The sequence below is a fragment of the Corvus moneduloides genome, chromosome 11, assembly GCF_009650955.1.
Source record: "Corvus moneduloides isolate bCorMon1 chromosome 11, bCorMon1.pri, whole genome shotgun sequence".
NCBI lineage: Eukaryota > Metazoa > Chordata > Aves > Passeriformes > Corvidae > Corvus > Corvus moneduloides.
Window position 1 is genome coordinate 4,297,263 of NC_045486.1, and position 23,877 is coordinate 4,321,139.

Here is a 23,877-nt window from a genome sequence, read left to right on the forward strand (position 1 = left end):
CTGAGCCCAACCCACCACCCAGCTGGGAACAGTGTCAGCACCAGGGTTTGGCTGAACAGACAGCCCAGAAGTTTCTGTCACACAGACATGTCACAAGCAAGGACAGCGCAGCAGTGACCATACAAGAATGTCAAAAAAATGCATACAAGAAGGAGGAAGGGGAAATGATGCTAAATGACTCCAAAGAGTGAAACATAAAGGAGAAACAGTAAAGAGTAAAAGGTAAAACTTCAGTTTCCTTGTTTCCTTTGAGAGCAGGTTCTGATCTATGCTCACCGTAACACAACTGGAGCTGCAGCATGACACACGAGCACTCTGGGGAAAGTTAAATGTATCTGTATCTTTATATCCAATATCAGACTCTCTCACTACAGTAAAATTGTAAAAGAGGAACATTTATCTGTGTTCTCTGCTGTCATACCCTGTATACACACGCTATAACATCACACCTACAAAACTCTATCCCAACCAGACCAGCACAAAATCTTGCATTTAAAAGAAAACTAGCAAAGTACAGAGCTTGCTTAAAATTTCATTTATTTGTACTGTAAGCCAAGGGAAGTGCACTGCTCAGCCTCCTTGGGAGCTGTAACAATCAGTGCACTTGTCAAAGAAAAATCCACAAGCAATTCAGTGACCGAGAAAAGGGACATTTTCACACACACGCTCCTGCTGTGCACACACGCACACTGAGCAGTTTCCAGTTTCCACTTTAAGCAAAATGCTGGTGAGCTCTATCAATTATACCATTGGAAATAACTAAAATACAGGAGAGGAAGGGGAAATGAGGACATAAAGTCTCTGTAAGTATTTACACATCCCATTATTAAGATAAATGAAGGCTAATTAACATGGAATTAGCCACAAGTATGAAATACAAAATGAATTAAAACTGGTTTCTAAGTAAGATGAATATTACAATCAACTACTGTTAAAACTAAAATATACCATGGTTTCGGGAGCTGTAGTAAAATATAAATTAATAATTCTAACAACAACAAAAATCAAAGTTACATAATTGTTTTAAAACACTTTGGAGAGCTCAAATTATTGCTTTTTTCCTCAGAAAAAGCCCAGCAGGGGGGAACCTCCCCCATTCTTCCTGCCAGCTGATATTACATTAACAAGAGTCTTCATGTTAAAGCGAATACTTCATATATTTAATAGCTGTTAAGAACATAACTCAGTTCTTCCTAAATAAAATGTAGCACCTCCTGTGAACATAAAAAGCACTGCTTTAATCTCTAATCAGTTCATATGCAATAATGCCTTTGTTTTGTAATGAATTCCACTCCTTCATTTGAATGTGCCCATAGTTGCAGCGTTCTGCTGAATCACAGCTTACAAAACCACAGCCTCCAAAACTCCAGAGCCTCAGCAGTGGGGCTGCAATTGTCTGGGCAGCAAGACTTTGCTCTGCAGCTTTCTGTGGCTTGGAGACACCATGGAAATCAGGAATTCAGCCTGCCCAGCACACAGCTCATCCACCCTCGTTAGACCTGTGTCAGCTTTACCCTGATACTTGAAAATGAAGACCAAAAAGTAAGCTAATACTTTATACAAGCTCTCAGAATTGCTGGCCTAAAGGTTTACCTGTCATACATTATTTTAAAGTTTTTAAATCAGCAGCTTCCCATTCTTTTCTCTGCCTTCTGGTTCTGAAATCTTCAATGCTTGTTTGGGCTACATTTCAAACTTCTCTCAGTAGTTAGAAGTGTACTCTCTTTAAATTGGCAACTGCAACTTCAGCTGAAATAGAAAATCCTAAGGCAAGATGGAAAGGCATCTCAGCTCAAGTTTAAGCCTCAGTCCCAGGCTTTCAACCACAACAGTCGAGCTGCCTCTGTCCTTCACATGTCAATTTACTGAGGTGGCAAACACTGAGAGATAAGGGCTGGAGTCAAAACACATTGTTTAATCAAACTGTGATTACAATTTCCAGCAGAGGTGCAAACAAGGTTTCTGTTCCTGTCACGCCTGTGAGGTCCGGCAGTTTCGCTGTCCCCTACTCCAAGCCCCTGTCCCAACACTCCCCCGCTCAGCTGCCTGAAGTCCTGCTCTCTGCCAGGCTGTGTCACAGACACTCCCACACTCCAGGGTCTGGGAAAAGCTTGTTGGAACTCCATCCCGTGCACATCTTATCTGGCAGCCTGGGATGGCACCAAGGTCGTGTTTTCCCTCCTCTCTGGAATTGCCATACAAGGAGAGAGAAATGTGTGAGACAAAAGGAAGACTCCTGGAGTCTGTTTTCTTATGAAACTCTGTATTAGCCCTGACTGGATAGGGGAGAATGCCCAAAACTGCAATTCCTCAGAAATCCTGTTTTAACTTTGGGAACATATCTTTTCCCTCATCTACAGCCCCCAACCATTTCTCTCTGACAAACGCATGATATGTGTACAGGATATCCCATCTGTGCCAGTTTTCCTTTCATTACGGGAAGGCTTCATTATCTCACCCTGCTCACCCTGCTCCTACTTTGCCTGTTAGATACAAAAGTGAGCAGTTCCGAGTCGTGGCTGATGTTTTCTGCTGAATAGACTTGAAAAGTAACATCATTTTCTCTGCTGCTTCCTTGAAGCACTCCTACACACACCCTTGGGGCTTACTCCTAGAAAATGCCCTCTGGGAGTCTGCCCTTGGAGCACTGCTCTGAAGGAGTGAGTCTGCTCTTGGATCGCTGCTCTGTAAGAGTGTCCTCACTTCCAGTTCCCTAGGGACCGGGCCCAAGCACCTTTCAGCTACTGCAATTTAAAGAAGCTCTTTGTGCATATCACAAGATGATCACACTTCGGAAATTTAGGCTAAATATAGTATTTTAAATAAACATCAAAGGCATCTTGTATACTCCTTCACTTTGAGACTATTCATTATGATCCCAGCATAAAGCTCTCAACTCCCCATCTCTGGAAGTATTCAAGGCCAGGCTGGACAGGGCTGGAGTAACCTGGTCCAGTGGAAGATGTCCCTGCCCATGGCAGGGGGTGGAACAAGATATCCATGATTGTTCCTTCCAATCCAAACCACTCTAAAATTCTGTGGTTCTATGATCCCAGAAATGGAAGTGCCAGGCAGAAATACATTTCCATGCAGGAGAGGGGAGTCAGGGGCAGCACTGGCCATCTCCCAAGGCAGAGATGGAAAACTGTCTGGTGGTGAAACACTGCTACTACTGTGCAGGGAATAGCAATTAAAGAGGAAAATAGATCAATATTACCTGGGGTTGTACTCTTCATTGACAATAGTCTTGGACTGTGCCTAATGCAATTCACATTACCAAGCCAGATAATATATTCTTAAACTGTAAGGGACTGGGGAGGCAGGCTACAACTGTACTCCACAAAGAAAGGATTCTCCTGCTGTTCTCAGCAACAATCTCAGTAGGCTTCTAGGATTTCCTGCTTTTTGTAATTTCAAGGGTCATTAGGAAATTGGATAAAAAAATATTTTAATTCTGAGTTTCAGTCAAAGAGTTCATATTCTTCATTTATACCCTTCATGAAATGGAGTACAAGACTTAAAACTTCTGTGTAAGAAGAGAGCTGCAGTTAGTATCTGTGGTTGGCCCCCAAATAGACAATGACACGATTTTCATAGACCTTCTTCATAGTTTTCTCAATTTGCTTCAAAAATACTTGTGGAATTCTCCCACATAAAGTGTGCACTGTATCCAGAAACTTCGACTGCAGAGGGTAGTACAAGGACTGGAAGAGATTGTCTTCAAATGGAAACTAAAGAAAAGAAGAAATAAGAATTTTTAGTTTTCACTAGTTGTGAAATGGCATTTTATAAGTTTCTGTAAGAAAAACCTTCCATAGGTGGGAAACGTCTTGTCCCTCACCTGCCCAAGTGTCACCAACCCCATCACTTCACACCCTGCCTGAGAGTGTGCTTTTACAGGAATTTTATTAACATAAGGATCCTGTAAGGAAACAGGAGTTTTGGCAAGCAGAGCTGTATGTACACAACACCTTAAGTGCACACAGGCACTGGTGTCTGTGGGACAAGCTTCTGCCCTCCATGCGCGCAGAGGCTCCAGGTGCTCAGGGAGGACAAGCTTTCCCTGGCAATTTATGGACCAGAGCTGCAGCCCCAGAATGAGAAGCTCCACTCCTGCACCTTTTTTCTTCCTTCAGTATTACAGAAAATTGGCCTTTTTGATTACTATGTACGAAGGAGCAATGTTTGAACCACCCCTAATGCATACAAGGCCAAAGTAACCACGTTCATTTGGGTCTGATGGGTTTTACTCAAACACAACTACCCAGCCTGCTCGCTGGCAGAGCAATCCCAATGGAGCAGGAATCCACCCTGGGATAGAAGGAGCAGCTCTGTGGAGGCAGCACTTACATCTCGGATCACTTCGTAGAGGGCCCTGAAGGTGGGCTGCTTGTCGTCGTGGTAGACCCCTCTGTTGCCATGCAGGATGGAGACCCCCTCCTCCTCCGCCCCCCGGCAGTTGCTGCCGTACATGCAGTGGTCAGGCCGGTAGTTCCACTGGCAGGGAAACACGTACAGACACTCTGCCCACGTTGGCCAGGGCACACGCAAGGAGAAAAGACAATCAGACAAGAGTTACAGTGAATTAAACCAACCTGGGACTGATGATCAGGAAATATTCAGTTACTTCTTCTGCAAGTATCCCCAGCAGAGACACTTCCTTCCCTCATGGGTAACTACACACCCCAGCTGTTGGTCCTGAACAGGCAGGACAATACAAAATCTGGGACCAAACACAACCCAAGGAAGCCCTCCAGAAAGCTGAAGTGGAAGAATCGAACCAGAGCACACACCAGGCAGCACTGTCCAGCGCCCTCTGCCATAGGAAGGAGTTTTTGGAGTGACAGGAATGTCTTGGGAAGCACACACAGCAATGAGGGTTATGAAAAATTCTGACTCTTCCTGGAGCCAGCAAGGGAAAACTTGCAAAGTACATCCAGTGTTTGCTGCTGAAGCTGTCACAGAGGCCATGGCAATTTGTTACACAGCAGAGCATAAGGGGTGGTGTATTTTATCCACAGCCCTCCAAAGAGTCATCATCCATTAATTTCACAGGTCTAGGTTATTTAGAGATGAACCTAATTTCTCAAAAGGGCTCATAACTCCCTTTCTCCTGGTGATTTTTTTTAAACTCTGTGCACACAGTGCTTGCAATCTGCTTGTCATAAATCACTCCAGTCCCTGCAACCTTTCTGCCTCGGCCCTGGGGAACAATGAATCATGGCTGGTGCCAGCAGGGCATGGCAGAAGCACTGAAGATTGAATTCTTCCCTTGGCCTTTCCCAGCTTCCCGGGAAGCCTGCAGCTGGTCCCATGTGGTTCTTGAAAAGCAGCAGAAAAACTTTCTGAACGTTTTCTTCCCTTAAGGGCTCTCTAGCAGAGTTCTCCAGGAAGGGAGAGCGGTCTTTGGAGATGGGCAAAGGCAGCAGCTCCTCAGGTCCAGGTAACAGAGTTCTCTGTGGTTTTAACTCACATCTGTAAAAAGGCACCTGCAGCAGTCTCGGCCAATTCCCTCCCCAGGCAGTCTCAACAACCCAGAGCTTAAGACCCCAGAAAGTCCAGTTTTCTGTGTTAATTGTATCCAGTTCTTTTGTTTTCTTTTCCTGAGCAGTCTGATATTACGCAATTCATAAAAAATTCTTTACCGGTTCCAAGAAAAGGACAGACTGTGGTGCAGAGGAGTCCCTGCATGTGGCTTTGACAGAGAACACTCATCACAAAATTAAAGGATTTTTACAATCCTTGTTTTTTTCCTGCACACTTCAGTGAGCAGCTTGAGTTTGACTTCACTAGTCTGGCTCCATCTTTTTCTTTCTCCAGGAGACCATACTCCCATAATATTAATTTATTTTTGGAAATTAATTCTCACTATATTTTTCCCTAGGACTGGGGGCAATATATGGTGTACCAGGGACACTGATGTTTGACATCTGTCTGCAGTAAACAGATGTTTGCTTTTTGCTTTGCTTCTCCTCACTCCTGCAATTTGCCTGGATTTGGGTACATCCATTACCTACCCTGTGACTCCTTAGAGAAAAAGAAAAGGGAGCAGAATAAATAAAGATAATTCCAAACTTGTTTTATTCTTAAGATCACTTGAGGTGACAAGATCACATAGGAAACCAGGAAAAGCAGTAAGGATGGATACTCAGCATCCATTTAGAAACATGAAAAAAGGTTCTCAGCTTCTCTGGGAAGTGTCTGCTACTCTCCAATGTTTAAATCCCTGCATTTCTCACCAGCAGGACATCGATGACACCATCCTGGTGCCTGCTGAGGCCGGGTCACTCAGTTCAAAGGCTGGAAGCTGCTTTAGATGAGATATTCCAACGGCTATCTCCACTTTCTGTCTATATTAGCTTTGTTACTTATATGCATAAGTATCACAAGTCAGCTGAATTTCAGAAAAGCAGGCCTTAGCTTTGCAGGAAGTTTGGCACTTTCACATTCAGATAAACATATGAAACAAAAACATTTTTGCAGCTACACCCTGGTCCAGTGACACCCTGAAGCACAGACACAACGTGAACTTCACCCCTTCACTTCATCATTGATTTTATACCTCATCATTTTCTCAAATCTCCAGAAAACAGATTTACATATTCAATGGAACCAAGTCCAAGCCCCATTACCTGCAGTAATGTCAGAAATATTTTTATAGGTTATAAATCCTATGAGGTTGCAGTAACACAGTAACTCCATACCAGAGTATTTATGAATATTATAAATAACAAATAGCAGTTTAAAAAGAATCAAGTTCAAGGTATTTTCTCAACACAGATAATCACAACTCCGAGAATCATTCCTTACCTGGGTTAAAGTAAAAAATGATATTTAGCAAATCCTGGTCTCCCCACGTAATGTAATTTTTGTACTTTTGGTATAATGGATACAACATTTCCTCCCAAGTCAAACCACCTGGTATCAAGCTGTTCTGCAGGGCATGAAAACAAAAGCAAGGGGTTAATATCAGGATCAGTGCTGTGATATCTGACTCAGAGAGGGGCACACAGAGATATCTCTAAATTCTGCTAAGCCATGTCAGACACCCAGGTAAAAAATTAAGAACTGCCAGGAATTGTTAGACATGGACAGGGCTGTAACAACAGAACCCACTGTGTTAGTCTAAACAGGAAAACAAGGTCTCCTGGGCCCAGCTCTGATGTCGGCTCCTGCTATTCACAGTCTTTCTATTCCAAGAAACAGGAGGGGAAAAAGGTAAAAAAGTGGAAAAATGCAGGGACAAGGTGAAAACCAAGGTATAAAAGCAAGGAAAAACATAGACCAAAGGTCATCTTCCCTTGGAATTATGGTAGCAAGAGCAATGTTTGTTGTTTATTTTTTTACTCCAGCTGTTCCTGTAAAAATGCAGGAAACCTGTGGCCTTGCCTGAGGAACCACTTGGGGTAAGCAAAGTTTTAGTGATTACAGAATATGTGCTCAATAACACGGATCTGTCGTGAAAATGTTCCCTTCTCACTTACACCAGTTCACAGAGTCATTTATCTGCACCAGGATGCAAAAGTCTATTTACAACAGCTGCAAAAATTCCCAGTTTCTCTTGGTACTCACATCAAGCTTTCCAATTTTAAAAACAAGACAGCAACTGCGCTGAAGAGCCTTGAGTTTGTTCTTTCATGTATCTTTTCAGGGAAAAGTAAGAAGTTGGGGAAGCCATTTTTAACATTGCTACCAGACTGCTTCAGCTGCAAGTTCTCACTGCTCCAGCCTTGAGGAAGTTTCATTTATTTTAGTAATCATGTTCACAATTGCTTTTAGTATCCAATTATACATATTCCATATTTCTCTGATTCTTTGTATTACGAACTTTAAGTAATTTTACACTAAGCTTTCCAAGATGTGAAAAATACACCAATCCTGAGCTTCTGCAACAGCTGCATCTGTTCTCACCTTGAACTGAGTGCTGCGGATCCGTGTCAAATTCATCAGCATCACGCCGGAGTTGACGCCAGTGCTGCCATAATAAGGGTGACGGGCGAAGCGGCTGTACCAGCCTATCTTGGGGATCTCGTGCTCCGGGGCCATGGCAGCCAGCTGGGTGGAGTTGAACTCTCTCAGGAGGTGCCAGATGTCATCGATGGGCCTCAGGAACAGCACATCAGTGTCCACGTAAAGCAGGGAATCCACGTCCTTTAAAATCACCTTTGGGGTTTGCGCAGCGAGATGAGAAACAAATCAGTGAGACCACAAACAAAAAGAGTATTGGCAAAGTACCTTTATTTTAAACTGATAATTTGGAAGAGGATATTGATTTATCAGCTAAATGTAATTACACAGAGGAACAACAGTTATCAGATTATTGGCTTGTTGTTTGCGGTGGGGTTTTTTTGAACTGCACAATGAAACAGCTACCAGAGCACTGGGGCTGAATTAACCTTCACATAAAGCAGCAATCCACCGAGCTCCCAAAAATACCTGCAAGGACTACTTAGTATCTGCTCAGAAGTTACATGTATGTAACATATATTTACAGAGCTCTTTTCAAGATCTCTAAGTGGTGAAGCATACAGTGTTCTCCACTGGCAGAAAGGGTAACCCAGGAGAGCAGAAAACTTCTAAGCTTATATTCAGTATTAATATACACAACTGTTTCACATTAATTAAGACAACCCCATTGACCACAAATATATGTGCATCCCCCTGAAGAACAAAATTTGGATGTTAAACAGAAGTGTCACATTGGAACATACCAGGTCGTATTCTGAGCTCTGTTACCAGATTCTGTATGAGGAATAACCACAGTACAGCTGGTCAGGTCACAAGGGTGTAAACTGCAGATTAGAGCCAGGATATTCCAGCTGGTCCTGCTGACCATGTTCCCCCTTGTGGTTGACCAAATCCTTACACACTCGTTCATTAGTACCCCATGGTGGGACAAATGATCTGGTGCTTCAAATCTTTCTAAAGCAATAAAGATCATTACCTACAGATGACCACCAGTTCCAACTGCATTCTTGCTGCTCTTCTTCATTAATTGCTAGAACTGTCCAAAATTTCCCGAAGGACTGAAATTTTCTTACTTTGGTTTCAGCCAAAACCCCTATTTGTTTCTCTCTCTTTCTTTGAAAAGCAAATCCAAAAGGCTTTGGATTTTTACCATGTTGTGGAACACAACAACCGCTCTCTCATCCAACTGCAATGACAAACTCTCCTATTTATGCAGGTTACAGGAAATTCTACCAAAGAAATTGGGTTTTACATAAATTCTAATGTATTGGGACTGAGGATTACCTGTGAAATAGAGTGAACATTAGGATTTTCAACAAGTGAGTGAAAAATATCACCTCTAAGCATGCTCAACAGGAATCCACTAAGATGCCAAATCCGTGAGTAAAGACTTAAATGAGATTTTTCACCTGACTGAACACCTTGGGATTCAGACTGACATTTAGTCAAGTTTAACAAATCCCTGACCTGTATTTCTGACAGGATAACTACATGTTCTTCCTACAGAACAGGGCAAGCAAGCAGGAGAAGGAACTGTCTCTGCATTTTAAACAAAAGTTATGCTTACAACAAACTCCAAGTAATCACATTCAACACAATCCAGATCGCTCTGCCTGGATGGAAGATTATAGCAAACAGCATTTTCCCACAAAAAAACCCACAAACCAGCATGTGGAGGTATCAATAAATGAGTGACAAACAGTTCAATAATACACTAAGAGCTCAGAGTAAATATTTGCAGATGTTAAGTATCCTCAAGCCCAGTACTAAAAAACCAAACCAATAAAAAAGACAGCTACTGTAACAGCAAATCAATAGAAGACAGACAGCCTGAAAGGAGAAAAGGGTTGCAGTATAAGGATATCCTGGATATTGTGTATTAATTACTCTGCACTACCTAATTCATAGGGGCCTGCTATACGAAGTCACATAAAAGCAAAATACATTAAAAAAAGAAAAATCACCCAAAATTTTATCTGAGACAGGAGGTAACTCTGGAACACAAGCAGAGCAGACTGCAGACCACAGCACACTGCAGACCATGTAAGATTTTTGTCTAAAGGGGCCCTGGTAGAGAGACAAGTTCAGGCATTTTCCAGCAGGAAAAACTTACCCCAGTTCAGGGGGAAATTTAACAGGTACCTACAGACCCTTGTCATCCTCCCCAAGCATAAGTGACAGCCCGGCCACTGCCTCTTCCTGCAGAAAAACATTCTTTCAGCAGCCTTCAATGCACAAGTAAATTTAAGTTTGTGGAAGTCCACAGACTGTAACAATTTTCCTACAGATTCAAGCAGGTACTTCAGTTCTTTGTGCAATGGCAACCTACCAGCACCTGACCCTACCTGGTATTCCTCCTCTCAGGATTCACATGCCCTCCTTTCTGCTGGTCAAAAGATTCTTCCTTCTCCTGTGTCCAAGGTGTTGCCCTGCAGTGACACCCAACCGGCTAAAAAAAGAGCTCTGTTACCTCCTTTAAGCCCTTCACACTTTCTCTTTCACATGTTAAGACTCCTTTAAACCCTGCAGATGTCAGTTTGAATTGCTCACATCTCTCCTGGCTGTGCCTTGGATAGGGGGGATTTAATTTCACCAACTGCAGCTGTAGGAGTTCCTCACAGAGCAGAACCTGCAGCGCAGGTTAAAAGCGACACGCAGTGAGCTGGAGCAGGAGCTTTGCCACGCTGTGTCTGGAGGTCTGAACTCACACAAGTCATGCAGACACACCTGACAGCCTGGGATTTTGGAAAGGGATGGCCAGAAATACGGCTTGCTGTGCTTGTCTTCCCCTTGTTCTACAGGCACTTACAGCTTAAAAGTGTGATTTTTTTTTTTTTTTTTTTTTTTTTTTTGCAGCTATACAGAGTATTCTTAGTAAATCTGTCGAAAAGTTCTGCACAGAACTGGCTATATTTAGCCTGGCACTTCACTTAAATACTCAATTATCTGTAATTTGATTTCACAACTTCTGTCTCCATAGATTCTCTCTGTGTTAGCAAGGTTGGCAAGGAATAACACACTCCTGAGTAAACACACGCTGGTGTACTGTGAAGCTGGGCTACCTAAGGGTTTGTGAGGGCTCATATGGCAGCTTAGCACAGCTTTATCCAAAATTAGGGACAAATCACAAAGCTTGATGCCGGAGTAACAGTACCACAAAGTTGAGTTACTAAACCTCATTGTAGTAAGAGATTAACTCAAGTTACAGCAGAGACTTTTGTCTAGATAAGGCCCTGGCATCTATTCCCACTGGGCTGGATACTTGAGCATCCCTCAAGAGGAGAGCTGTAACACAGGGATATTGCTAATCTATCTTAAAAGCTCTTAAGTAGATTAAGTGTTTTCAGAAGGACTCTAAATGTTCATCCAAAAATCCATTAAGCATTTCAGGATACTTTATCTGATTGTTTTGGTAGCTCCAGAAGAGCAGCACAGAGACAGCTGCAGCCAGCCCTAAGGGACCAACATCCCTGGGACCAGAAGACGTCCCTCACCTGCTGCCTTAAAACCCATGCCAGGAGTACAAACCAGTTCTAAGTGACTGCTGAGAGCACTGCCCTCCTAGTTTAGTGTTAAAGTTTCATTCTGTATTCACAAAAAGATCCACATCTTCCTCCCGGTGTCTCTGCAAATGCCCTGGATGGTTTTATTGCAGCAGAGTGCAGCAGGAGATTGACTTGTAAGATTACACAGAGCCTCCATCTACATCCCCTGCATCTAAGTGGCAAATGTGATCAGATGTCTCAAAATGCCTCTAAAAAATGCAAGATGCTGTACAGTCTTCCTTAATATTTCAGCATCCTGGGTAGTAGATTCAACAAGTTGGGAAATGTGCACCTCAACCTGTTGCCCAGGACAGAACAGTTCAGTACTGCAAACCACAGGGTCACATCCCACAGCTCTACCTTCATCAGTGGGTAAAACCACTGAAAGGTTCTTACCCTATTTTCCCTGAACACATTCCTCAGACCCTCCTGTCCACTTTCACACGCCTGCTGGTGCTGCAGAGGAGATCTCTTTGGCAGGAGAGGCACTTGTGAATCAAAGACTCACATTCCACTCGGGCTTAGCATTATCAGGAGCAAGACAATTTGCACAACTGAGAGCTAAACAGCTGATAAACTCAACTACTGCTCTCCTGGGGTCCTCCCTAAATCCAGGCACATTTCATGCTGCTGCAGGGAAAAATGCTCAGTACGGGGAAAGATAAGAAAAAAATTACGCTGATATTTTGCTGGTATTTATTAAAAATAAAAGTCAAACTAGTTCTCTAAACAGTAACACTTGGAAACCTCTGCTCCCAATGTGTGCTGCCACTTCAAATGGGATATCAGAACCCAGTTATCAAACACCAAAAAACCAAAATAATGGCTGGAATTACCCAGAAACAGCCCAAGGTTATCAGCCTGTGAACTTGAGCACCAAAGCTCGGGGGACCCACGGGACATTTACCACCTCAGCTACGACTACAGCTTGTTTTCTTTACCATACCCACATCAGCCGCAACTTTACTATACCGTGTCAGCTGCAACTCCTCTTGGACAGCCCCTCCTACACAAAGCCATAAACCTCAGCCTGACCACATACAGCGTTTTGCAACTGCCCCTAGAGAAAGAAACATCTACAGTCCCAGCTGCCCTCTCATTTTTGTAACACGGAGTGCAACAGTGTAATATTCCTTAAAGGAAGTTGCTGGAGAACTTCAGCAACGTGAGGGACAAAAAGGAATCAATAAAAACACTGTCCAGCCTGAAGGAATCAGCATGAATGCATATCCCCTTTCTGTCATCAGAACAGTGATGAGAAATAAAAGCTAAATCATTCCTATGATTAGTATTCCAAAATGACAGAAAATACCACAGAAGAACAGAGATTTCTGTTTACCCAGTACATCCTGGCACTCTGTATGGAACAAGCTAACACTTAGGGATTCTTTTCCAGGTGATACAAATATTTACTCAGGGGAGAGAGGACCCCTGCTGAAGTTGGAGTTACTTCCAGCCCATCTGGCCTTTGTGCTGTTGATAGTCCACCCCTAAATGGCAGATCAGCAGAACTGCTGACAGCACATATTTTCTCACATATGTATTCACAGGCTACGTATCTGGACGTGCAGCTGTCTCCTGATTGCTTCCATCTGAGAGGGGAAAGATTTCTTTGTCGTCCCCCCCCACTTCTCCTAAGACAGCGATGAAGAAATCTGGATTATGTGAACAGCTTGTCACTTCACTGGAGTCACCCCAATCAACAGCAACCCACAAGATATTTTTGATAGATGTTCTCAGTTCCACAGAAATTGCTTTATGCAAATGTTCTTTCCACTTCTGATATGCAAAACTGGTATCAACACTTCTCCCCAAGTTTATGACACTGAGTATAATACAACTTTTCAGTGAACTTGAAGATCCCAGGATACACCAAGCTCTTGCATGAAATTCAACTTCAAACACACTGGAATTATTACCTTAAGGGCAATTCTGACAGTCTTGGAAAAAAGAAATAGAACTCAGGGAAAAGGGGTTGCTGAGAGCATCAGTTTAAGGGCTAACATATGGAAAGGAAGATGGTGGGTAAAGAGGACAGGTTGTAAAGAATGTTATTTACGAAAGGCACGCAGCATCTACCCCAAAAGATCTGCCCTGAGAGAGCTCTCACACTCTCTCTGGAGCCTGGAGAGCCCTAGGAACTGAAGACAAATCAGAAACACACATCCTTTGTTAGCCAGGAAAAAGCCAGGCTGGATTTCTGTGGTTTTTTTTACAGTGTCTTAAGCACAGACTAAAATATCTTTAAGCAGATGTTTCAGCCTGAAAATGGCTTTAGTATTACACCAGCAAAGCTTCCTTTCTGTGGAATTAACCTTTTCCTGAAGCAACCTACTCAGAAACCCAGGTGCCTTACCGGAAGAAACAGACGCTGGGCAGCACATGGTTTGAATAACTTTTTCCATTCCTGAGCATTTCCTACTGAGAAGGTTATTGGGTAAATGTTGGACTCAAACTTCTTTGTATACGAGGAAGGCCACTCCTTTAACTGAAAGAGACGGTGGGAGGAAATTAGACACTACACGTTATACAGCTTTTGTAAAAAAACGCATGCATAAGGAATTTGTAACTGTGTACAGTAAACAACACTCTCAGCTGCTACTCGTTGATTTCAATTTAATTTTTCGCAAAAATTTACAACTTATCACTAACTCATTTATTTATTTACCAAATGACAAAGAAACTCGCCTTCTTCTCAAATTCAGGCTTAAGGGAATCCTCGGCAAAGATGTGGAAGCAGAGCCTCCTGTTGCTGAACAGAACTGCTGATTTCAGCATGATCAGCGTCTCCTCCAGCCGGTCCCCACATGCCACCACTGCCAGATGCATGCACTGCAAGGATGGGGGCTCCTTTGGATGTTTCTGCTCCCCAGGCTTCCTGAAAATTCAGAGATAGGCATATAAAAATTACTGAGGTAGACAGTATCCCACATTAACAGACATCAGGGTGGTTGATTTTTTCCTTCAGCATCATTTTGCAAGGGATCGGGAGTTTTTTTCTGGTTAGATGTCCACAAACATGCAAACGGCATGCTAATTTTTGTCAACGGGACCAATAAATAGTGTTACAATCACAGCACAAAGATACAGGCTATTTTCAGAAATTTTGTCATTCCTACATTTCTGCGTTTGCAAAAATCACTGCACTACAGACACTGATGAAGCCAATTCCACAGCACCTCAAACCAGACACCACCTTGCTCCGTGCAAGTGACAGCTCTTTCCCCAGCCCAGAGGTCAGGAAGCCAGAACAGAGTTAGAACTACCCAGCCAACTTTCTAACACAATGCAGATGGCACAACGGCATCCAGCAACTTCATTTCCAAGCCCGTAATGGAAGAAGACATCCATACTTTAAAAAAAACCCCCCACTCCATCCATATGTAAATTGTTCTAACAGTTAATTAATTTTTTGCCATTAAAGATGCATGCCTTAATCCTGGCCTGAAGGCACTGGCAGAGTTTCAAAGGACTGCTGTCCATTTCACCCCATGGAATCCATGAGATTTTGCTAAAACAGAGATTTTTGAAAACAAATACAGTCACATCCCAGATGAATCAGACTATATTCCAAGGGCCAAACTGTGGGATTTTCACCTAGCACCCACCTGCGTCGGCTTTAAGTACATTTCAGCCAGATACAGGGAGCACAGTAAGAGGCACACTGAAGCTCCCTGCTAGCCAGAAAAATCAGGTTCTCCTGGGGAGTTGAAGACCTTTTGAAAATATTCTCTTGGTTCTGTGTTTAGTGTGGAAGTAAAAATTGCATCCTCCAGGAATGCTTCCACCATGGTGTATCCACATTCCAGCACAGATGGCACTTAGCCTCTATTACACGGGATGGAGCTGACCAAGCAACTAAATCCCAGGCACAGTAATCATTCCAGGAGAGTTCAAAAGGCAAACCATAGATCACTGCTTGTTCTGGACATACCTCTGAGCGGAGGACATCAATCCCAGCCCCTGCTCAGCACACACAATTACACACACACGATTCATCACCGAAGTTAATGCTACAAACAGAAGTTCTAAATAAAGAGAAAAATAACAGTTTTAAGCTGTTATTATTTTTTTCCAGACATTGAAGTGCTGCTCTGTGTTAACAACAGCATTCTACCCTTCAGAGTAACCCACCTCTGTGTAAAGGAGCACCAGCCACTGGCACTTCACTGACTATACAAAGCAACACATTTCATTAAGCGCTTAAAGTCTTCTGCTTTAGTCTTAATTAACCCCCAATTTCATCAGTGTATAAATAATGGAATACTACATCTATGTGAAGTGGTATTTACTTTCCAACCTATTAGTGTAAAAATCGCTGAATTATGGAAGTGAATAATTAGCTGCTCACACAGATCACCTTTCCCCCCTTCTCCCTATCTGTTTAATGTTTCTCCTTAATTGAGTCTCTAAATCAAGCCATACACAGTCTGGGAGCCGCTTTGATGTAGCTTCTGGCAGTGGAATTCACTGGGAGAGGGACTAAACCCTGCACTTTTATTGCAACATTTCAAAACCCCACACCAAAGCACTCAGCTTTCCAGGGCAGTTTTAGCCACGGTGAGCTCTGCATTACACAGCTGTTTTGCAGTGAAAAATCCAGTATGTGTGGACAGCACTTCCAACGGACAGACTCAGCAGAAGCAATCCTTGGTGAAAGCAGAATGCCTGGAAGGCCCATGGGAGTAGGGATAACAAGAGACATCCAACATAGACACTGTGGGAGAGAAAGCTGAGCCTTGGAGGTGAGGAATTACCAACAGTGCAGGGGTTCAGAACTCTGGAGTGGCCTGAATTGGAATAAAAATCCCAGAAAAAGGAGCTATTTGAACTACATCAGTCATAATCTGGGACACTGAGGGCAATAACCACTGAGAGAAGTAGCAATGAGGTACTGAAAGAAGAATTTTGGTTTTTTTTAAAAGTAGCTAAAGAAACCTAGAGGACTGTGAAAACAAAGGTGAGCTTGAATGGGAGATAAAAAAGTGCCACAGCAGGATGCATTGACTGCAATTTTAACTTAGCCTTCAAAAAATAACAATTATCCAGATGCCTGAGAAGGGGCAGGTGTAGAGGCAAAGTCAAACTGCTTGGAGGGCAGACATGCAGATCATGGCAAAGAACATCCCAGCTCTTCTTCCCTCCTCTGATCATACAAGCACCTCATACAGGGCAAGGAGAACAGAAGGGACAGAGAGGAACAGCTGGATGAAAGGACAAAGTGTAGGATACAGCCAAGTTGTCCTACCTGTAAAATGGGAACAGCTCTCACAGTTCTAAGAATTTCTTACCCCAAGAGACTCCCAAGATATTAAAAAGCCCATAGATCCATAGAGTAGTGCAATTATTATCATTAGTCAATTCTTCCTAACATTTACATTCACTCCTTTATAGTTCAACTTGTCTGTTATGAACAGTCTGTAGTTGGATTTTATAACCTAAATTAAATGTTTAAATGCATCAAAAGCAATGCAGAGACCTGGGCCCTAAAGTTTAATGTGTTTGACAAGAACAAATACAGAAACGAAGATTAAGCACTCCAGAAAGCATCACAAAATACTTGCAGAACACATCCCCATGGAGTGGCTGAAGACAGAACTCACTAAGATGGAGCACAATAAAATGTTTATAGCAAAGACCTTCCAACAGTACAGAGCAACTCCCATCCAGTTGCTCACTGGTATTTTATTTACTACATACAATTTTTTCAGAAAGGCACTGACACAGCAGGAGCAGCCTGAGTGCTCAAGCACAACAGTGTGCATTCCTAGGTCTTAAAGTTTAGATTACATGTAATTTTCTTATTAGTCACAGCCAAAGTGTCTCAAACATAATTAACCCAAAACCTGTCTAAATCAATCCAAATCCGTTCAAAATAATGCATTACTGAGCCTGCTAATCTATTCAAGCCTTCAAATTTATTCCTGAGAGAAAGATAATGCATGCAGACACTTCCAAAATGCAATATAGTTGTTAATTTTTGAAACCTTCTTCCTATTATGATCTCATTTACTTTTGCAGCACAAACAAGGGTAGATTTAGGCATTGTATCAAAACTGGTGATTCACTGAACAGGCTCCTTCCCTGAAAACCACCCCTGAGGCAATGTCCCAACAGGGGCTCCATGGTATTAAACACATTTCCTTGCACACTTTGAAATATAAATGTTTTTAAATCAACATTTCTCACTTTGCAGCAATTGCACAAAACCAATTGTAGCTGCCATCAATGCAAAAATGGCTGAAGTTTCCACCTTCTACAACTCAGAGAAAGGGAAACCCACTGAAAACCAGAATGGATGTTTCTCTCTCTTTTCATGAAGTGGGTTCTTTATGAAACAAGTATGAAATACTTGGGGCTTCAGCATGTTATTATCAAACTCAAGCCAAGCTTGCATGTGTGTGCACACAGGCTGCACAGAAAGAAAAAGTATCTTGACAGGTTGCCATGCAAGGGATGTTTTGCTTTGAAAAAGTTACTTTCAGGGAACTAAATGTGCTGGCAAAGGTTCACTTCCCCAGCATTGCCATGCTGGTTTAAGAGAGAGCGTGGTCACATCTGCCCTTCAAACGTAAAACAATCCTGCTTCTTTTTGATACTTCGCACACATTGGTTTGGCATGTATTTAAAATTCTTCATATAAAAAAAGTCTTACTGAAGGCATAGGAATTGCTACTACCAAGAGAAATGAGCACTAAAACCACCATGAAAAATCAAGTTTTCAAAGCTAACCAGAAACTTACTTAGATTTGTCAAAATTATCTGATGACCAAAGCAGGACACATGAATGTCATTGCTAACATTTGTGAAGCACCAGCCAGCTAATGACGTGTGCCTACACTAAGCTTTTATCATGTACAGCTACTTATGCTATACAAGACTTCTGCACTTCTTAAAACCTGATGTCTTCTGTTCTTTTGTGACTACAGAAAGCAGTATTACAAATCCCAGTTAAAATACATCTTCCCTGCAAGATGTTGATTCTCATGAAGCAAACAAAAATCCTAAGTAACACCTTTGTTTCTGAGCTGAGCCCAAAACTTGCATCCTCTGATCCAACTACACAAACCAACGTGGCAAAACTGAACTCAAACGTTTTACATTCACGCAGACAGAACTTCACTAAGTTTCTGTTGATCAATCATGCAGTCTCATATAAGCATGTACACTGTGATCACATCACAAGATCTTACACGGTCCTGATCAGATTTGTTATTATCATGAAGAAATCTGCTAGACAAGGTAGGATTTCTCACATCAAATTAAAAAATAATGTTCCTTTGCTCATAAGGAAGAATTAAAATGATAATCATGACCTGTTTCTTACAATCCAAATTCAAGCCCCCCCCCTCCCCCGGCTTTCAGTTTAGCTTGGATCAGGCTTTTTAAGGCCAGCAGATCCCACCACCTGACACCTTTCCAAGCAGGCAAGCATCACCTCCGCTTGAAACACTTATGTCACACCCCCCACAAAAATTCATTTTTAATGGATACCCTCACCTGAGCAAATTTTAGTACTAACTAACACAATGGAGAATCTTTCAGCAAGTGGCTGAACAGGACCCACAGAATTGTGCTTCTCAGTTATATAAATTCCTGCTGGGGCCAATGGCGCAGGATCATGAGGGGAAAAAAATAACCACCAAACCCCACAAAACCCCAAAATTTTGAAGAACATGCATGGTTTGAATACTGAATTCCTCCTTTTTTGCTGTTGTGTTGTAGACCTTGTGAAAAGTACTTGCAAAGTCAACAAATAATCAAAAAGTTAGATAACGTCAAATTGTGAAACAAGATGCCACTGAAAAGCTCATTGAAATGGAATGGTTGTTTGCACTCTCTGGCAGTTCCATACTTTCCGGACTCCCTCCTTCAGTGTTCTTCTTGTTTTCCATGATAATCACAAAGATATGCCTTAAAGAAAAATGACTTCAGGAGGTACAGTTGCTAGTGGAAATAATCCTGCTTTAATACTGGCATTTGAATTCTGTCCGTGGCCCACTCTCAGCCCCAGAAAACATCTCCTGCATTCAGTAGGGCAACAATGCTGGGGAGAAACCAACTGCTTTAATAAGTTAAGGAGTAAGAGCTCAAAAAACAGGAATAGTCTTTCATTCAGAACATCTCTGTGAAATCATGAATCAGAGACACAAAGACATACCAAGTTAATTAGATATATGAGGTCACACTGACCATAATATAATTGGAATGCAAAGGGGAAAACAAGTCCTCCACCCACCGAAAGCTGCCCTTTCTCAACTAATTAGTTTTTTAAAAAAATACCCTGCCTGTAAGGTGCTGGGAGAGGAAACACAACACACCACGATTTAAAACTCCTTTAAAGTTCTGCTAAATTAATTTACATATAAAAAACATTCAAAACAAAAAGCTCGAAAGCTTAAAATCTGCCAGTGCCTCTACAGTTTGGAACCCAGAGGCAGCACACGGCAATAACCAGCCGTCCTCCCTTTTCCCTGGAAAACCCGCAAAGTGCAGCTCCCGAGGTGACAGCAGCTCTCATTCCGGACAGCGAGTACCACACTGCCCACGTCAGACTCCGAAACGAGGCCAGAACTAATGGAAAAGCCGCTATTTCAGAAGCTGCTCACGCAGAGGAGGGAACCCCCCGCTCGGGCACAAGGAAAACCTCCACGCGCTTTCGTGGCATCTCTGGCAACTACGCTGCCGGTGGAAAGACGCAGGGGAAAGTCTGTTCTTGTGAACCCCGGCAGCTCGCACAAGGGTCTCTCATCACCGGTCAATCGTGGGGGAAGAACATCTGGGAGAGAGAAGTGCCCGACGCACCGGCACCAAAGCGACACCGCCGAGGGGACCCGCGGGGCGGGCGGGTCACGCGTGGGGCTGGCACGGACACAGCGGGCAGGGAATTCCCGAGGGCAGGGGCCGGGGGATGGAGCCGCCCCCATTACCTGGCGCTGGCGCTGCCGCCGCCCGCGGGGCTCCTCCTCGGGGGGCTCCGGCCGAGGCGCGGCGGGCGGCGGGCGGGCGCGGAGGGCGCGGGCGGCGGGGCCGCGCTGCCCGCCAGCAGATAGAGCAGCAACAGCACGGCCAGGCACAGCAGGGCCGCCGCCACCTTGCAGGGCCGCCGCATGGCCGGGTCAGCACGGCCGCATGGCCGGGTGGGCACCGCGGCACGGCCGGGCCAGCAGCGCCGCGCGGCCGCGTCCCGCCGGCCGCATCGCCACAGCCCGGCCCGAGCGGGGACGTGGCCGCACAGCCCGGCCCGAGCGGGGCGGGGCGGGGCGGGCCGCGCCTACCGTACTGTCTGGAGTAGCCGCCCGGCCCCGGACCGCTCCGTGCCAGAGTCTGGTGTTCCTTAGCGGGGCGGCGCAGCGAGGAGCGCCAGGCACGGACCGCGGCTACTCAGAGGTGCCTTTGGTTTCACGGGTGGGCAGTGCCGGGAGAGCGTGAGCGTGCACAGCAAGGTGAGCAGGAGAAAAAGGGGAAACTCGTCTCGGCAGCGAGTTTCCTCTGGCTGTGCTAACAGGGAAACCGAGTCTCCCTCCGCCTTGCAGCCCCAGTTTATCACCTACAGACAGTACGCATTTCTCACTCCACCTGCACTGAAGGCAGGTACACGATAAAGTGCAATACTTGTAGAACTGTAAAGGAACAAAGCGCTCACTCACTTGTGGGTGGCTTTGAAGTTGTCCCCATGTGACCCATCCTAGCAGTCTTCTGTGGGATATCAGCAGAGATCGTAACACTGAATTTCACAGAAATAAATCTTACTTGGGCTCATATTCTATGACCTTTAAATGTAGAGGATGACAGAAATACAAGAATTCTTGCTGCCCCATGGAGCTGGACTATCAGCTGTGCAAAGAGTGGAGACACCAACGCTGGAATGGGGAGGGAAGGGAAAGTGGAGCCTCACAAGTCCCTCCCAGGGTTTAGTACTGGAGGAGCCTCACGTGTCCCTCATGGAACCACTGGAAGTGACACTGGCATTCACTTGGCAATGGCCTGTCCATTTTACACTGCTGACCGCACATGCTTTCAACAGTGGTATCCCAAAATGTACTTTGCCTTAGCACCAGTCCAAATGCAATGAACAACTACTCTTTCAGAGTTTCATCCAACTCGGATTGTGGCCAGATATGAAAATGTAAATTCTTCCATGCTAAGAGAAAATAGCAATACTAAATGAGAAACTACAGAAAAACCACAATGCATAAACATATGCTCTTTCCTGAGAATATATATACTATAATAAAACCCTACCAAACTTTATACTTAATGAAAAAGAGTAGCAGTAGCAACCTGCTGCAATCCTCAAGCTGTTCAAATGTGTGATTTTTGTATCATCAATACAATCGCTTTCTTCTCTAGATGTGTAAATTAAGCCCTTTTAGTAAGTTGGTTTGGATTACCATTTCCAAGGCAGCCAGATTTACTCATTATTATTAGCCACCTAGAGCCAATTGTGCTTATAAATTGCAAAGCTTCATGTTTCTATTTCTCAAGCAGACAGCAAGTTGTCCTAATTACTTGCCCAAAACATTGTAGTAATGCATTTTAATTCTTCAGTGCTCCATTAAGTATACACCAGCCAAAGTCCCCTCATCAGAAAGATGCACTAAAAGATGTAGTCTTTGACGTTTTCACATAAAACTTTTTCATTACAGTTCTAAAAAAACTCAGCATGTATTATTTTACAGAAGAAAGCAAGACACGCTCATTAGAGATGCTACTTCATCCTTTACTTGGATGGAAAAGCAGAATGCCCGATGCACCGCTTTCTTCACTAAAATCAGTATATAAATAGTTCTTTTACAACAAAGGTATTAGCACAGAAAAAAAAAAGGCTGGGAGTTCTTAGGCTCTAAAAAAATAATTCTGAGGCAGTCTTGGAAAGTATCAGTTAGACAAGAATAAATTCTCAGATGAAACTTCTCTATCTTTCACAGACTTGTCCTGCAAATTTGAACTTACCCAGAGAAGATGGTGGTTACTGGTTCATAATCCAGCTTCCTGTCCAATACACTTATTACAGATTACTTTGGCAAGGTCCAAAAGTTCATTAGTACTCAAGTTCTCTGGAAATGCATCAAAAGTTTCTGAGGACATGACTGAGGCCTTGGTCCAAGCCAAATCAGCATCTGAAATGAGAGAGCATTAACTTCTTAATATAAAAAAAAGCTTTTTCTATGCCATGCATCTTCAGTTTCTGCACGTGAAACACTGGGACACAAGGAAGTTTCAGCTGAACATTAAAACCATCCATCAGTTTTAAATTTTGGAGAAATTTAAAAGGGAGAACTATCTATTTTGAAGCAAATTATTTAATTTTTGTGCAGTACTTGAACTGCTGGTTCAGTTCAGTTCAAGAGTGAAGAAGTTTTCTCATAAAGAGTTGTCATATTCACTGGATTTCCAGCCTGGAAGTTTGTCTACTTTTTTTTTTTTCTTTTTTTTTTAAGAAAACTTTATTAGGAAAGGTTACATAATTATGCTTTTTCCCTCCAGCAAAAATATTTGAATGCATTTCAGAGGGGGCAGTAAGAAGAAGACAGTCAGTACCATTTAAAAATGTGGACAATTACCTGGAACCAGAATACCTCTCATGGTGTGAAGGCAGAAAAATTACCTTAATTCTACATTAGGTGCTATATTTAATAAATCATAGCATTTATACCAACTTTTCTGCTATTGAAGCTTCTTGTTCTCCTTAATGCTGTATTTCTTTTGATCCATCAGGATATGCCTGCTGTTCACGCTTGTTAATGTTTGCATTAATCCAGTAGCTTAGAAGAGCCTTATGTAATTGGCAATTCCCACTCTGACACTGCTCGTGGGGTCACTCTTCTGTTTACTCATCTTCTACCTTACCTGCAGCAAAGGAGAAGACAGATGAGTGTAAACGTAACAGAAACAGCGCGTTTGTTCACAGGAATTAGCACTGGATTACCCACTGGTTTCACAGGAAAGAAACAAACCATCTCCCCACCGCTCAAGTTCAATTTCCACACTTCTTTATAAAAAGCAGCTGCTGAAATAAAGTATGTTCCGTCTGCGCAAGATATTTTATGCAATCGCAGGTAAGAATTCATTCTTTTCATTTGTCCAGATGACAGATTGCGATTTTTAACCTAAATGACCTAGCTTTACACAGTTACACTGCCCACGTTCACACTGTTAATCGTTCCCTTTCTAACAACGCTTGCAAACATCAGGAAACTTCAAATTTACGGACAGCGAGAATTTAAAGCAGCTCTTTAAATCGCGGCACGTTTCTGCAAAGGAGCAGAGCTATAAACACCGAGCCCCGGCGCAAAGCCCGCAGGACGCGCGGCCGGAGGCCCTGAGGGGAGGCGGCCATAGGGGGCGGGCCCGTCCCGAC

The 23,877-nt window shown here is 43.3% G+C and overlaps 1 protein-coding gene across 6 annotated transcripts; it reads right to left on the reverse strand.

Annotated features, from left to right (window-relative positions):
• Positions 1–512: 512 nt before the first annotated feature.
• GXYLT2 (glucoside xylosyltransferase 2) lies at positions 513–23,829 on the reverse strand. 6 transcript variants are annotated; one of them, XM_032121309.1, is made up of 8 exons: positions 23,731–23,829; positions 22,470–23,366; positions 14,202–14,391; positions 13,870–14,001; positions 7,912–8,163; positions 6,811–6,934; positions 4,351–4,523; positions 521–3,731 (listed from the first exon to the last, which is right to left on the reverse strand). In XM_032121309.1, exons 3-8 carry the CDS (start codon positions 14,340–14,342, stop codon positions 3,549–3,551), a joined length of 1,005 nt encoding a protein of 334 aa, XP_031977200.1. In that variant the 5' UTR covers positions 14,343–14,391; positions 22,470–23,366; positions 23,731–23,829; the 3' UTR covers positions 521–3,548. The 6 variants fall into 6 exon arrangements, with proteins under 6 accessions (XP_031977198.1, XP_031977200.1, XP_031977203.1 ...); XM_032121312.1 differs by having other exon boundaries at positions 22,470–22,636; positions 23,177–23,818; XM_032121313.1 differs by having other exon boundaries at positions 22,470–22,636; positions 23,125–23,818.
• Between the last annotated feature and the right edge of the window lie 48 nt (positions 23,830–23,877).

Coding starts and splice junctions, on each gene's coding strand:
- GXYLT2 (XM_032121307.1), bottom strand. CDS start 20,625: ATGCGGCGGCCCTGCAAGGTGGCGGCGGCCCTGCTGTGCCTGGCCGTG. Junction 6,935..7,911: donor TCCGCAGCACTCAGTTCAAG/GTGAGAACAGAT, acceptor CATGCCCTGCAG/AACAGCTTGATACCAGGTGG. Junction 3,732..4,350: donor TCTACGAAGTGATCCGAGAT/GTAAGTGCTGCC, acceptor TCTTTTCTTTAG/TTTCCATTTGAAGACAATCT.